General features: G+C 44.1%; 1 protein-coding gene across 1 annotated transcript in view; it reads left to right on the top strand.

Annotated features, from left to right (window-relative positions):
• Positions 1-13937, top strand: part of LOC126535338 (uncharacterized) — a 107832-nt gene that overhangs the window by 68861 nt on the left and 25034 nt on the right. Inside the window, exon 5 of the mRNA XM_072289048.1 lies at positions 13079-13171. Coding sequence (XP_072145149.1) covers positions 13079-13171 — 93 coding nt within the window. The remainder of the gene's footprint in view (positions 1-13078; positions 13172-13937) is intronic.

Raw genomic sequence — 13937 nt, forward strand, 5'->3', positions numbered from 1 at the left:
AAGACAAAAGCGCCCAAGAAGCCAAGAAGTCAGCGCTTGTGTTCGTCGTCCTTTTTGTCCCTCGTCTATGTATGCGCTGTAAGTGACGATTGATACCATGGAATACCAACTAGCCCGTACCCAAACCTTGCTTGAGAAAATGAAGCTACTCGAACCGTACATGCGCGACCTTGAGGCAAACGGGAAACCATGTCGTGCACTGTGCGACTCCGCGGCTCCTATGGGCGTGGTTCATAGCTCTTATTTAGAACCTGAGATGTTAACCGGTGAATACACATGAATTAAGCAAGCTGTAGAAGATCACAGTGCATGCCTTCCGGTCGCAAATGTATCTAATAAAGGTTCTTTCGGCACACTTGAGACGGTAGCTGCCGCATCGCCCCCGCTTCCTCCGCAGTACCCTAACCTGTTATCAAATAGGTTGGATCAGATTATGCGCGAAAAAGGGCTAACGTTCGGGGAGGCTGGCGTAATGGCACTAAGGAGATCGAAATCTCGTGAGTTAACTGCAACAGATGTCGCGGAAACGGCACTAATTGAGGTGGATGGATGTTCGAAGCCTCAGAAAGCGCAGATCGAGAATGCCGCCGCGTTGGAACGGTAGGAGTTTGGATCCGCACATGCAGAGGTCCCGGTAGTGGCAGCAGTCGACTTATTGGAAGAGCAGTCGCCAGATTTGTGTGCAGCGCATACGACGGAAAGCCTACAGCGGCGTTTATAGGTAGACAATCCAGCCTTGAAGTGTGAGCAAAACAAGAAACCCAGCCTGCGGAACATCCGAAGCAACCTAAACGAAGGCGTTGCACAGAATAACGTGAATTTTTATGAGTGAGGCTGCCTATTTTAATGAAAACAATTTTATGAACTTTATTAGCACGCAACAATTCCACGATCATTGCAAACACTTTCCCTGAAAAGTCTGACTCGGTTACGAAAAAGAAAAATGTCAAACGATCTTTTTCCAGTTTAGCCAGTGTGCAGTAATTACGCACTAAGCAACACAACATTCCTGAGCTATGAGAGCATTACAGCCATTTGATAGCATCAATGATGCTTGAAGAGCAACTACCGAAGCCAGAATTTGCGAGTATTTCAGACCTCCTGCGCGTGTGCGAGGAAAAAAGAAAACTAGGGCAAGCTTTACCAATTAAGTTTTTATATAAGTACCACATCGTTTTCAATGTAAATTCCTGTCGCCGTGATATCTGCGTCAATCGGTTCAACAGTCAGTCATGTTGAATGCAGACTTACGTGAAGTCACGTGACGCGTTTTCCACCTCCGTTCTCCTGGTCTTACGTGACAACATTCATACTGGCTGTTCGATTCCTGTTCGTTTAGTATGCATGTCAGTATGTTTGTGACACACGCAATGACTGGAGAAAGTCTCGTGAGGTGATGTCGCACTTCTCATGTGATGACGTGCTCTTCGTGGGTACCATCGCAGAACTTAGAGTTTCTCGCCTTCTTTTAAATTACCTGCAGAACACGGATTTGGCCTCCCCATGGTGACCTTAGGAGTGACTATGTGTAGTTGTGAGGTCTGTGTCTGATTTATATGATTTATGTATTTTAAGTGACGCTACGGTGGAGCAGTTGCCGGCAGCAACTGCAAGGCTAATCCCACCAGTAGCCTACAACCACTCAACTCAACTCAACTTCTTCGAGGCCACTTCGTGTGATATTCATGTCAATATGGTTGCGAAGCGCCCATGGGCCTGCGACAGTTATGTGGGGTGACTTGATACCCTTTGCGGCGTGGTCTGAGGTTCTCTACGTGGGTAGCACACATAGCTTGTTCGATTCCCGTTCGTTTGATATCCACGTGAGCATGGTTGGGAATTACTCACGGGCTTGCGAAATTTACGTGATATTACGTGAGTATTTTTTGTGTGGTCTGAAGTACACGACGTGCGTACCTTTGCAAAACTTCTTCGAAGCCCCGTTGTTTTGATATCCATGTAAGTGTGGTTGGTAATCACGTATGCGCTAGCGAAAGATGCGCGAGGTCACGTGACACCCTTTCCCACATGATTTGACCTTCGCTACGTGGGTACCCTCGCAGAGCTTTCGCGATTACAATTTGTTTGATATCCATGACCCATCGGCGTGATGAAAGTTACGTGAAGTCATGTGACACGTGGTCTTACAGGCCCTACTTGCGTATCATCGCAGAGCTTGTCCGAAGCCCGTTCTTTGACATCCATATAAGTATAGTTGGGAATCACGCACGCACTAGCGAAAGATGCCTGAGGTCACGTGACACTTTCTCACGTGATTTGAAGTCCGCTACCTGGGTACCACCGCATAGTTTTTGAGCTTCCCGTTCGTGCGATATCCATGTCTGCATGGTTGGGAATTACCCATGGGTTAGAGAAAATTACGAGATGTCACGTGACTCTTTTTCAAGTGGTCTGAAGTACGCGAGCTGTGTACCATCGCAGAGCTTCTTCGAGCTGGATGGTTTGATGTCCATGTCAGTATGGCTGGGAATCACGCATGGGCTAGCGAAAGATACGCGAGGCCACATGCTTTGACGCTCGATACGTGCGTACCATCGCAAAGCTTTTGCGATTCCCGTTAATTTGGCACCAATTTCAATGTGTTTGTGAATCACGTGTGGACTTCCGAAAGTTACGCCAGGTCACGTGACATCCTTTACCGCATGGTCTAACATGCCCTGCGTGGTTACTACCAGAGAGCTCCTTTGAAACCTGATCGGTTGATAGCCATGTCAATATGGTTAGGAATCAGGAATAGGCTAGCGAATGTTGCGTGAGATCCCATGACACCACTTGACCTGAGATGCCCTACGCAGTTATAACAGCAGAGATTGTTTGAAGCTCCTTCATTTGATATCGGTGTCAACAAGGCTTGTAGAAAACAAGATGATGACATGTCACGTGACGCTATTTTTAGCCTGTATTTATCAGCTTTAGAAATCAACGGTTTGTTGCTGGATGCCCCTTTGTTTCAACGCATGTCAGCACATCCGTCAAATAGGTGAGTTTGGGATATCTTGTTCAAGGTAATAATATAACTTCTATAACAGTGCCTTAATCAATGTGTTATTTCGATGATGTATGGCGCGGTAAAAACATTTTTATTGTCACATGACAACGCTCTTCAAGACATATCTACAGTTATGTTTGCTCGGCGCAAAGATATAACATTTTATGTTATTTTGAACTTCCTAGAACGCTTCCGCAAGCGCAACTTTCGATTACATTCACTGGCGTGAGGATTAAAATACGTGGCGCATAGATAAATTACTTGGCACTGGGATTATATGTGTGGCACCCGCACTAATTTGACTGGCACTTCGAGTAAAATATCTAGCGCTTGGATTAAGTTGAGCGGAAGAAACTTGTAGTCTCTAAAGCGCAGCTGGAGTCTGAACAAATGACGGAGTTGCAGGAAATCCTGTAAGAGTTTCAGGACTTCTTTTCAGATAGACAGGGAAGGACATCGGCTCTTACACACGACATTGAGCTCACTTCTCCGAAGCCGGTACATTCAAGGGATTATCGAATGCCCCCGCTTCATCGGGAGATTATCGATGCGGAGGTGAAAAAAAAAATCTTAACTCTAGGTGTGTTCGATGGTTGCGGGAGTGGTTACACCTCGCCTTTGATCTTAGGTGTGGTGCCGGGCAAGGATCCGCGTCCTTTCATAGATTACTGCAGGTTAAATTGGATTACTAAAGATCATATGTATCTTGTAACAAACATCGAAGAGCGCATCGAGAAAGTTAGTAGCGCCTGTTTCATTTCTACCCTGGCCTACTTCGAGGCTACTGGCAGGTTCCGCTCGCAGAGCGGTACCTGCCAGTTCCGCTTTGCGATAGCAGATACTCTATCGTCATATCTCCGTTGGGGACGTTCCGACCTAAGGTCCTAAGCTTCGGTTTGAAGAATGTACCGTACTGTTTTTCAAGCCATATGGACAAAGTGTTGCGAGGGACAGGGACAGTTCGCCTTGCCTTACTTAGATGATGTCGCGATACATTCTGCATCCTGGTCAGATCATATGCAACATCTGAGGGCAGTGTTGGCCCGCTTGTGTGAAGCAAGCTTGGCCGCCAAGGAACGAAAATGCCAAATGGCGCAAGCGAAAGTGATTTATCTAGGTCACGTGATCGGGCAGAGCCATCGCCGTCCCTCGGAGCTAAAGGTAGCTGTGATACGATATTTCCCGCAGCCTCGCACGAAGACCGATAGCCGATCTTTCTTTCGGGTGGCCGGGTACTATCAGCGGTACTGCCCAAGGCATTCTGAACTACCTAGCGCTCTAACTGATGCTCTTTGAAAAATTGAGCCATAGAGATGAAAAAAAAGGAATATGTATGACAACGCAGCGAGAAATCTAGTCTTTAAGTTTACCATAGAGAAAACGGGAGGTATGATCTGTAATGAGGAGACGAGTAATTATGTGGTGGCAATTCAACAGCCAGTTATACCTATAGTCAAGCAACATAAATAGCTCGGCGTTCAGATAAACCAAGGCAAGACTTTCTCACACATCTACCAAGATAATCTGAAAATAAAGGGGAAGCGGAACGCAGGCATAATGAAACTTTCGGGCCACCATAATATGAGGCGGTTCGTGGAATCTGGAAAGGAGTAATGGTGCCAGCGCTAACTTTCGCAAATGCCATTCTGTGCTAAAATCAGATATCTTGTCGTGGTTCGAAGTTAGCCAAGTATCAGTAGGCCGGTTGGCATTGCGGGCCCACGGTAAAACCACAAATGAGGCACTGCAGGGTGACATGGGTTGGGTCTCTTTTGAAGTCAGTGAAGCATAGAGCAACATTAGTTTTTAAGAGAGACTTAAGAACGTGGATCAAAGTAAATGGGTGACTAAAGTGCAGAAGTATCTGTACCTGAAACGCGTGGACACAGAATGAAAGAAGAGGTCAAGAAAGTTGGCAAACAAGTACAGGGTAATTGAAAGTGTAGACAGCCAGGAGCCATCAAATAGAAAGCGAAACAGAGACAGTCAATGGGACGCAAGAAAATGGAAACAAAAAAAAAAAACCCATGGAGATATTCAAGAATGAGAAGAAAGAAATTAGAAGGGAAATTTGTACGAACGGCCTCACTATTTGGGGCTCGAGCTGGTTACCAAAATGCAATAATATACCGGAGCAAATATTTGCAACAAGATGAGGCATGTGTAAGCTGCAGCAAAAATCGACAGACCACGCAGCACATCCTAATAGAATGCGGAGGGATTCACCCAGTGAGACCCGTAGGTTTTAACGCACACCATCCAGAAGCGCTTGCATTGAAAGTGGACGGAAGCATGAACCGGTCAGCAGTCGAGATAAGTAAGAAAATTTAAGAGTATTTGTGGAAAAAAGCAGGGAAGAGATTGACACGACCGGATCTGTTACAGGTAAAGGCAGCGATAGAATGTAGATAGAGAAGTTTTGAAAAGCAAGAAGATAAGGAGATGTATACAAAAATGCCGTTGTGAAAAGCATGTATAGTATACCTGATTAACTCAGGCAGACTGGATGACTATTTGTCACCGCTTCGGTTCAAAGGGTATGCAAAAAGATCATAATCGAAGCGCGAGAGAGGAGCCGTTTGTGGCATGACGCGTTCCGCGCCGATTTCGGACACCATGCGTATGTTTTACGGTGGTGGCGCTAGATGGCTCCGAGTGTTCTTACGGAAGCACGAAAGAGGAAACCCCCTGCACTACACGCGTCGTACATAACTCGTTTCGACGGTGGCAATACGTTTAGTCACTGTATTTATTTAATGATAATGCATTACCGTCGACAGTCATCGTTAGATGGTTTCCGCCGCAACTTTTTTTTATGTAGAGCGAGGCGGCGCACGGTGTAAATAAATGTTTATCTGCATCGCGCGGCCTCTACTTGCAGATGGTTACCAAGCAGCACGATTCTTCACAAACACCGATGAAAACTTTCCTGAAACCGATTTACACACCTCGCGCGCTGCCTTATTTCGCACTATGTGCTCTGTTTGTTTGCATCATGCGCGGTACCGGCCAGTCCTGCCACCTTATTTTGTACGGTATCTCGTGCTTGCTTACGCTTTGTCGAGTACATTGGGCCGCCTTAACTCGATCATGTGAGGTTCCTGTCGGTGCAACGCTCGGTGGGGTCAAATTAGTCCCCCTAATTCGCACTTATCCAGTGTTTGTATGCACTATATCTGGTACCATCCAACCGTGAAAGACTATAGCCAACATCCATCCGGGATGGTTATGGTAGGACAACGACGGTGTGATGATGACACTACTTCCAGTATTACCTACATAACGGCAAGAGGTAATCGGTTTGAAAGCAGCCGCAGGAGCGGCAGTAGCGGCTGCGGCTGCGGCGGAAAAGTCAAAAGAAGGGGCACAGAAAGCTTTGCATTAAATAAAGTACCACTCAGAGCACAATGAAGCGGCAAGAACTATCGTTGAACGTCAAAAATCTGATGTGCGGATCAAGTGTGTCCACTATTCATACGTGATTTGTCGAAGATACCAGCGTAATCACTGGTGCACGAATGCGTTCTAGAACGTACATGAGCATTCGCTATAACCATGAAATTTCATTACACGAGGTCCGGTGACAACATAGACAACAGACAGAATCGGCGACAAAATTCGAGAAATTTCGGCAATGTAACTGAACGATGACATGACCGGTTCATCGTGAAGCGCACTGCCTGTCGCCGGCCTGCGTCGATTAGTGTCTATGTTGCAGTAAATGTAGCACGAGAGAACAACATACAAAAGGAAAGCCCTTTCGTCCATTCTGCTGCAACGCGGCCATGGCAATATAGAAATGTTCAGAGCCAAAGCCATCTAGAAGTGCCCGCGCAGACCATTATGTTGGTATCCTCCAATCTGTCCCTTTAGGGTCGCATTACTGACCATTGCCACGCACCTGCCGCGAGCGAAGGACGAGTAAGCGATTTTATTTATGGTTGTGAGAACACAGAGAAGGCTTCGTCTGGCCTGACCGTGATTTCCTTGCGGGCAGTTAACAGGTGAATATCGCCAAGCGGGCGGATAGTGTAAATAGCTGTGGACACACTAGGAGAAAGTAGAGGCAGAGTGAGAGAGGACAACGAGGAGAACAGAAAAAGGCACAATTTACAGTGTTTAGATTATTTATAAATGCTATGGAATGCTCCAGCATGGCAGCGTTGCCCCCCCCCCCCCCCCCGAGCTTTCGGTACATACATAGATGCAACTGAATATCAAGGACTGATGGCTCGAGAAAGTTGTACAGGCTCTAATGAGCTGGCGACCAAGATTCACCGTCGTTTCTTTAAGTTACCACTTAATTTACAGTTCTTTAGTATTGCTTTATGAGCACTGTGTTATACCAAAGGCGCATACGTTTAGTCCAATTTTGTAGGTAAGTAGGTGGGAAACCATAAAACGTATTGTTGCAGTGCCTGGGGTTGTCAGTGAAGCAAGGCAACTAATGTTCTGTGGTGGCGTTAGAACTATTTGCTTTGAGTTCAGGTATCTTAACTCTTTACCTCCCCAGTTATTTTTGAGAAAGGAAGGGTTCAATAACACCATTAACGTCCAGCGGAACAGAAGCCAGCTATAAATGATTTGACTTCACGTTTGTCATCAATTGAAGTAAGAATATCAATATTACCAAATCCGCAATTACTGAGTGTACCGCACACTATGACGCACAGCACGGGGTGATACAGCTGCTCCAAAATAAGGTTGATGATCCTGAAAATCGTAGTAGAGAGCAGAACATCGTGTTCTACGGCATACCTGATACAAATATTCGCGAATCTTGGTCATCATTTGAATTGCTTTTGGAGGAAGTATGCGCAACAAAATTGCAAGTTAACCCTGAGTCGATCGAAAAAGCCCATCGACTTGGAAAATTTCGAGAAGGGAAAACGCGACCTTTGATCGCAATGTTTGCGTCTCTGAAAGAAAAAAACATTTGATTTTAGGAAAGGCCAAGAATTTGAAAGATACAGGTATCAGTATGTCGGAAGACTTTTCCGAGCCAGTGTGCAAGAGAAGGCGAAACCTGTGGCGGTTTGCTCAGGAACAGAAAAGTAAGGACGCATGTGTACAGTTAAAGCGGGACATACTTTACATAGATGGCATCAAGTACACCCATGATGGCCTTTCAGACAAGGTTGTGCCGTGCAAATGACCCAATAAGTCCTTATCGGCTTAATTTTCCTTTTTGGTAGTCAACTGTAGGATCATTAAAAACGAAGTTGATGCTTTGTTTGGAAAGTTGATGCTGAATCATGGCTCAATGAAGACGTAGCGAGCTCTGAAGTATTTCCTGATAACTTTACAGTTTATAGAAAGGATAGAAATTATCGCGGAGGTGCTGTATTTTTCTTGGTAGACCAGCGCATTCCTTCTACACGCGTAAATATTATACAGGATAGGAGTGAAGCTGTTTGGTGTCAGCTGAAACTCTCGAACGGCAAATCACTATCAGTCTGCTCCTTTTACCGGCCACCAATCGGTTCAGCCAGAGAATTGTGTCATTTCACCGCCACAGCTACAAACATTACATCCGATTATGTCATTGTGGGTGGGGACTTTAATATACCTAATCTCAACTGGAATGAACAGCCGATAGCCTCTGAAAGCTCCCCTAGCTTCAAATCTGAAATTGCCGATTTTATGAACCTCCTTTCATTCAGACAAACTGGGCTGAAACCTACGCGAGTAAGTCCTATTCTAGATCTCTTTTTCACAAATATGCCATAAATGGTCCAGAACACTGAAATATTGCCAGGGATAAGTGATCATGACGTCGTGCTATGCAAAATAAATATGAAACATGTAAGCGTGTACAATGAGAAGAGTCGGTGCATGTATATTTCGCCTAGGCTGATATCCAAGCAATCAATACTTCACTGGAAGCGTATTTCGTTGTGTTCGAAACAATTGCGGTTGAGTATTCTGTGGAAAACCTATGGGTTCTATTCAAAGAAAAAATCTTTGAACTGCAAAACCGGTTTGTTCCATCGTGGGTATTGACTAGAAGGCGTAATCGAAGTAAGCCATGGTACACTGAAGAACTGGATGTTTTAGTGAAGCGTAGGCAAGGAATTTACCGTTCATTCAAACGATACCCTTCTAAAGAGAACTTATGGAAACTAAAACTGGCAACGCGGGAAGTGAACAATGCTACAGTGCAAACAAAATCAGCCTATTTTAAAACAATAGAAAGTAAAATAAAGCAAAGTCCGAAGGAACTTTGGAAGCATATAAAACGAACTCAAAAAGGCAACATTTCTATCGGCGCTTTGACCGATGGCGATCTTACAATTTACGACGCCACAGAAAAGGCCAAGTTGTTCAATCTTTATTTTACATCAGTGTTCTCTGCCCCAACAGGTCCTTGGAACGATCGGAAATTGTTGAAACACGATTCCGCACCCATGCCTAAAATAGTGATCGAAGCTTGGGGCATTGAATTACGGCTTCTTAACTTAAATTGCGCAAAAGCTGTGGGCCCTGACTGTTTACTCAATTTTATGTTGAAGTCTTGCTCTCATATAGTGTCAATGTACTTGAAAATTATTTTTGAGAAGTCCTTGGAACACAGTTCACTTCCGGCTGAGCGGAAAATGGCATCGGTTGCTCCTATACATAAAACTTACCCGCACAACGTTATTAAGAACTAGAGTCTCATTTCACTCACTTCTGTGTGCAGTAAAGTTCTAGAGCATGTTTTATATACTGCAGTAGTCAAGCATATAGATAGCAATTCTTTATTTAACTCAAATCAGCATAGATTTAGACGAGGATTATCATGCGTCACACAACTAGTAGAGTTCACACATGTCATAGCGGCAACCCTGGACGACAAATCATCGGTTGACTGTATTTTTCTTGACTTTCAAAAAGCGTTTGACACCGTTTCACATTACCTGTTACTGCAAAAACTAACCAGTTTTAATATTATACCCAAGTTATTGCGTGGCTTGCCAAATATTTACACGAGAGGCGACAATATGTAGTTGGAAACGGGGAACAATCTGCAATAACTAATGTTACGTCAGGGGTACTTCAAGGATCAGTTCTGGGGCCTCTTCTCTTCCTACTTTATATCAATGACATTAATGAAAATGTACTGTTCCATATTAGGTTATTTGCAGATGCTTGTATATTATACCATAAAGTTACATCTGAAAGTGACTGCTTCGTAATTCAAAACGACTTATATGCCATACACGAGTGGTGTGAGTGATGGCAAATGAAACTGAATCTCGAGAAAACGGTGTGTATGAGGTTCTCCAGAAAAAAGAAAAAATCCTGGAAGATTTGAATACACGATAAACTGCTCTCCAGTAAAAATGGTGTGTGAATATAAATACCTAGGCGTTTACTTTTGCTCCTCTTTATCATGGAATCGGCATGTGGATTATACCGTAGGCAAAGCTTGTCGGTGCTTGGGATTTTTACGACGAAATACACGTGCGTTTCCACAACAAAGCCGGGAGTTACTATATAAATCACATGAAAGATCTGCGCTCGAATACGCATGCTCTGTGTGGGACCCTTCACCAGTAACTAACAAAGAAAGACTAGAAAAAGTTCAGTCCATGGCGGCAAGATATGTACTTGATATAGCAATGTATGACAGGCAGTTCAGTGCAACTAAATCTAAGGCAATGCTAAACTGGCAATCTGTCCAGCACCGAAGAGCGTCGTTTCGACTGAAGCGTTTACACAGCATATATCACTCTCATACTCGAATTCCGCGTGACGTGTACACAAACCAGCCTCACTACACATCAGCACGCAAAGATCATGAACGCAAGATAAGAGAATACGAATGTAATACATCGGCCTTTAGCAGCTCTTTTTTCTTAAGAACCATCAGTCAGTGGAACCGACTTCCTTCCTCAGTTGTAGGAATGTTTTGTCCTAACAAGTTCTTTTTTGCATTAAAAGCGATAGAATCTTTTGATCCCTAAGGCTTGATAAATATCGCGTGTACGTCTAGCAATCATGACCTATAAAGAATCCCAGTTGCAAATGACAATTTCTTTTAGTGCCTCTTTTTTCACCTTGTCGAACTGTATCTTAATCAACGCATTCTTGTTTTGCAACCCATTATTCGCTATGTTTTTTTTTTGCTTTTTCATTACGGATCTTTGTAATCATTGTGCTTTATGTACTTTTTTTCACATGTGACATGTGATATCTGCAACGTGCCTGTGTCCGACGTGGCTGCGTGCAACGTGACTGTGTGCTTTTGTGTCGGCGTATTATAATCTGTTGTTCACTCACTTACGCGAATTTATACAAACCTGCAAATTTTATGTATGTTTTTTCATCTGCACTCCCCCCCCCCCCCCCGCTGTAATGCCTGAATGGGCGCTGTGGGTAATTATTAAGGGAAAATGATACATCCACTCAATCGTAGATCTCGCAGAGTTGTTGAGACATCCACTCATTCGGAGAGTTGTTCACAAATTCGACTTCGCCCTGCCATCTGCTAGACGCCTGGTTAGCTCAGATGGCAGAGTGGCTGCTTCGGAAAGGTGGTGGTCTCTTGTTCGAGTCTCGGACCAGGACGAATTTTTCTTCCACTGCAAGGTTTTTCTTTCGAGGAACCCGTATCGGTTGCCTTTGTAGCAAGTGCTGCAATTGAGTGGATGTCTCATTTTGCTTTAATAATTAATTCTGTCTACCTTGCAGGTTCCCAAAGAACTATTACGTCAAAGTCATGTTTCGGTGGCGAGTATCTTGCATCTTAAGATACACGATACAATATTTCATTTATTGGAAATACAGATACTGATACACGTCTTGCCACACGCATCAGGGCACAGATACAAAATACCCAAAGAGTATCTAAGATACATGTATCTTTGATACTGCCAGCACTGCACATATCTGACCCATGCAAGGCCTCTAATCACAAGAAAGAGCAATCAGTTGAACGTCTCGGTCTGTTCGCTCGCACAAACACTCTTAAAAGTAGTTTTTTTTCGCAGGACTCATGCACGCCATGTATCCAGACATGTACACTACAAACAGATGCACATCATGTGGCGAGGTTGCCACACTTAATCCCATGTTATGGGAGTGTCAGGAGTTAACAAACAAGTCGGGCAGTGCCGACCCCTCCGTCTCTTCTACCGCCAGCCTCCGCTCGCGCTGGAAGACTGCATTGCTCAGCTCTAACCTGACAGCACAACTCTGGGCCGTCCAGCGAGCCGAGGAAGCCGCTTCGAGACAAGGTCTCGGAACCGCGTCCGCGGCGGGTGCCCAGACCCACTAAAATGACGCCGGACTCGAATCTCACTGATTTGAAAATAAAGTTTACGCTCTCTCTCGCAGGACTATTGAATACTGAAATGATATGCCCGGTTCCACCCGTTGCTTACAACAGAAAGAATTTCCGAATGCTATTGAGTACTCCCTTTAACCATGTTCGAACGCATGATTCTTTTCTATTGTGCTTCGTATTTGCGACATATTGTAATAAACCTCTCCTGCAATAGCACTTTTTGGGTTGCAGCATCTGCAAATAATTAAATAAAATAAATAAACATTTACTAACAGATAATGCTTCCATCTACCAATACCCTTCACCCCACGGTTGCGCTGCTTCGTTAAGCACTTCCGTGTGAAAAAGCGAATAAATGATCTGCGGAACAGAGGAATGCTAGCTTTCGCTTGGTCAGAATTGCACTCACTCGGTGTAAAAGATATCATATTCATCCAGACTAAAATATGAAGATGTGCTTGTTGTTTAATCAAACAAAAACTTGTGATTAAAATAAAGCGAAAATAAACTACGGCGCAACGTCTACTGGCTTCTGCGAACGTATTTGAGATCCTAATATCCGGTGACATCGTACAAGTCGAGATAAGAACCCTATATAAGTGCAACATTAAATCCGTGTATCATACCGAGCGAAGCGGTAAATTGAGGAGTCTTGCGCCGAATGGTCAGACATTGGCTGCCAAATGTGGTGCCAAAAATTGTAGAATTGAGTGATTTATGCCAACTGGCTCCAAAAAGTGATCAACTTGTCGCTATAAGGAAAACTATCAATACCTAAATACTATGTTTCTATGCAGGCCCACTCAAGACAAAAGGAGTTCTGTTTGAGACATATCCTGTGCTCTTCGCTCAACCACACTGTGTAGTGATGGGAACGTATAACTCCACCGGTAGGAAAATTTTCATTTGTTGTGTATTCACCATATTAGTTGAACCCATTTTGAATTATGAAGGTAGAAAACTACGTTAGGAAACGCTGCCACTTCACCGCGAAAATCTCGCGGGGGAAACACCTACGGTGTATCGCAAATTTAGAGAAACTAATAATTGAGCGTCAAACTATAGCGCCAGTTCTCGAGCTGGTTTTGTTTTCAACTAATCGGCGCTGCTGCTCATCATGAAAATAATTCCCAGAATCAAGATTCGCGCTTTACATCCTGAACCGATGCGAGTCATGCGAGATGAAATCGTCATGTGACGTCAAGAATCAGGAGCTTTCGTGGATTACTCCTTTGGCAATGCGTTCACTACGGCCGGGAGCCTCGGGCACAACCTCGTGCTTCATATATATATATATATATATATATATATATATATATAAACGAGAAGAAGGGGGGTTAATCGAGGGGCCCGATTTTTTAGCCATATCATGAGAAGCCAACAAACACTGACACCAAGGACAACATAGGGGAAATTACTTGTGCTTAATAAATGAAATAAAGAAACGATAAATTTATGGAAATTAAAGTGGATGAAAAAACAACTTGCCGCAGGTGGGAACCGCGGGGAGCCTGTGTTTACTTTCCCGTCAATGGAGATTTTACATCTTATTTGTAATTAATTAAGCATAGCTAAAATGGTTTCCATTTCTCGGATGTATTGTGCGCGGCAAATGGTGCATTCGAGATGGCATACAACGTTACAAGTTTCGCAACT

This window comes from Dermacentor andersoni, chromosome 7 (assembly GCF_023375885.2).
Source record: "Dermacentor andersoni chromosome 7, qqDerAnde1_hic_scaffold, whole genome shotgun sequence".
Classification (NCBI taxonomy): domain Eukaryota; kingdom Metazoa; phylum Arthropoda; class Arachnida; order Ixodida; family Ixodidae; genus Dermacentor; species Dermacentor andersoni.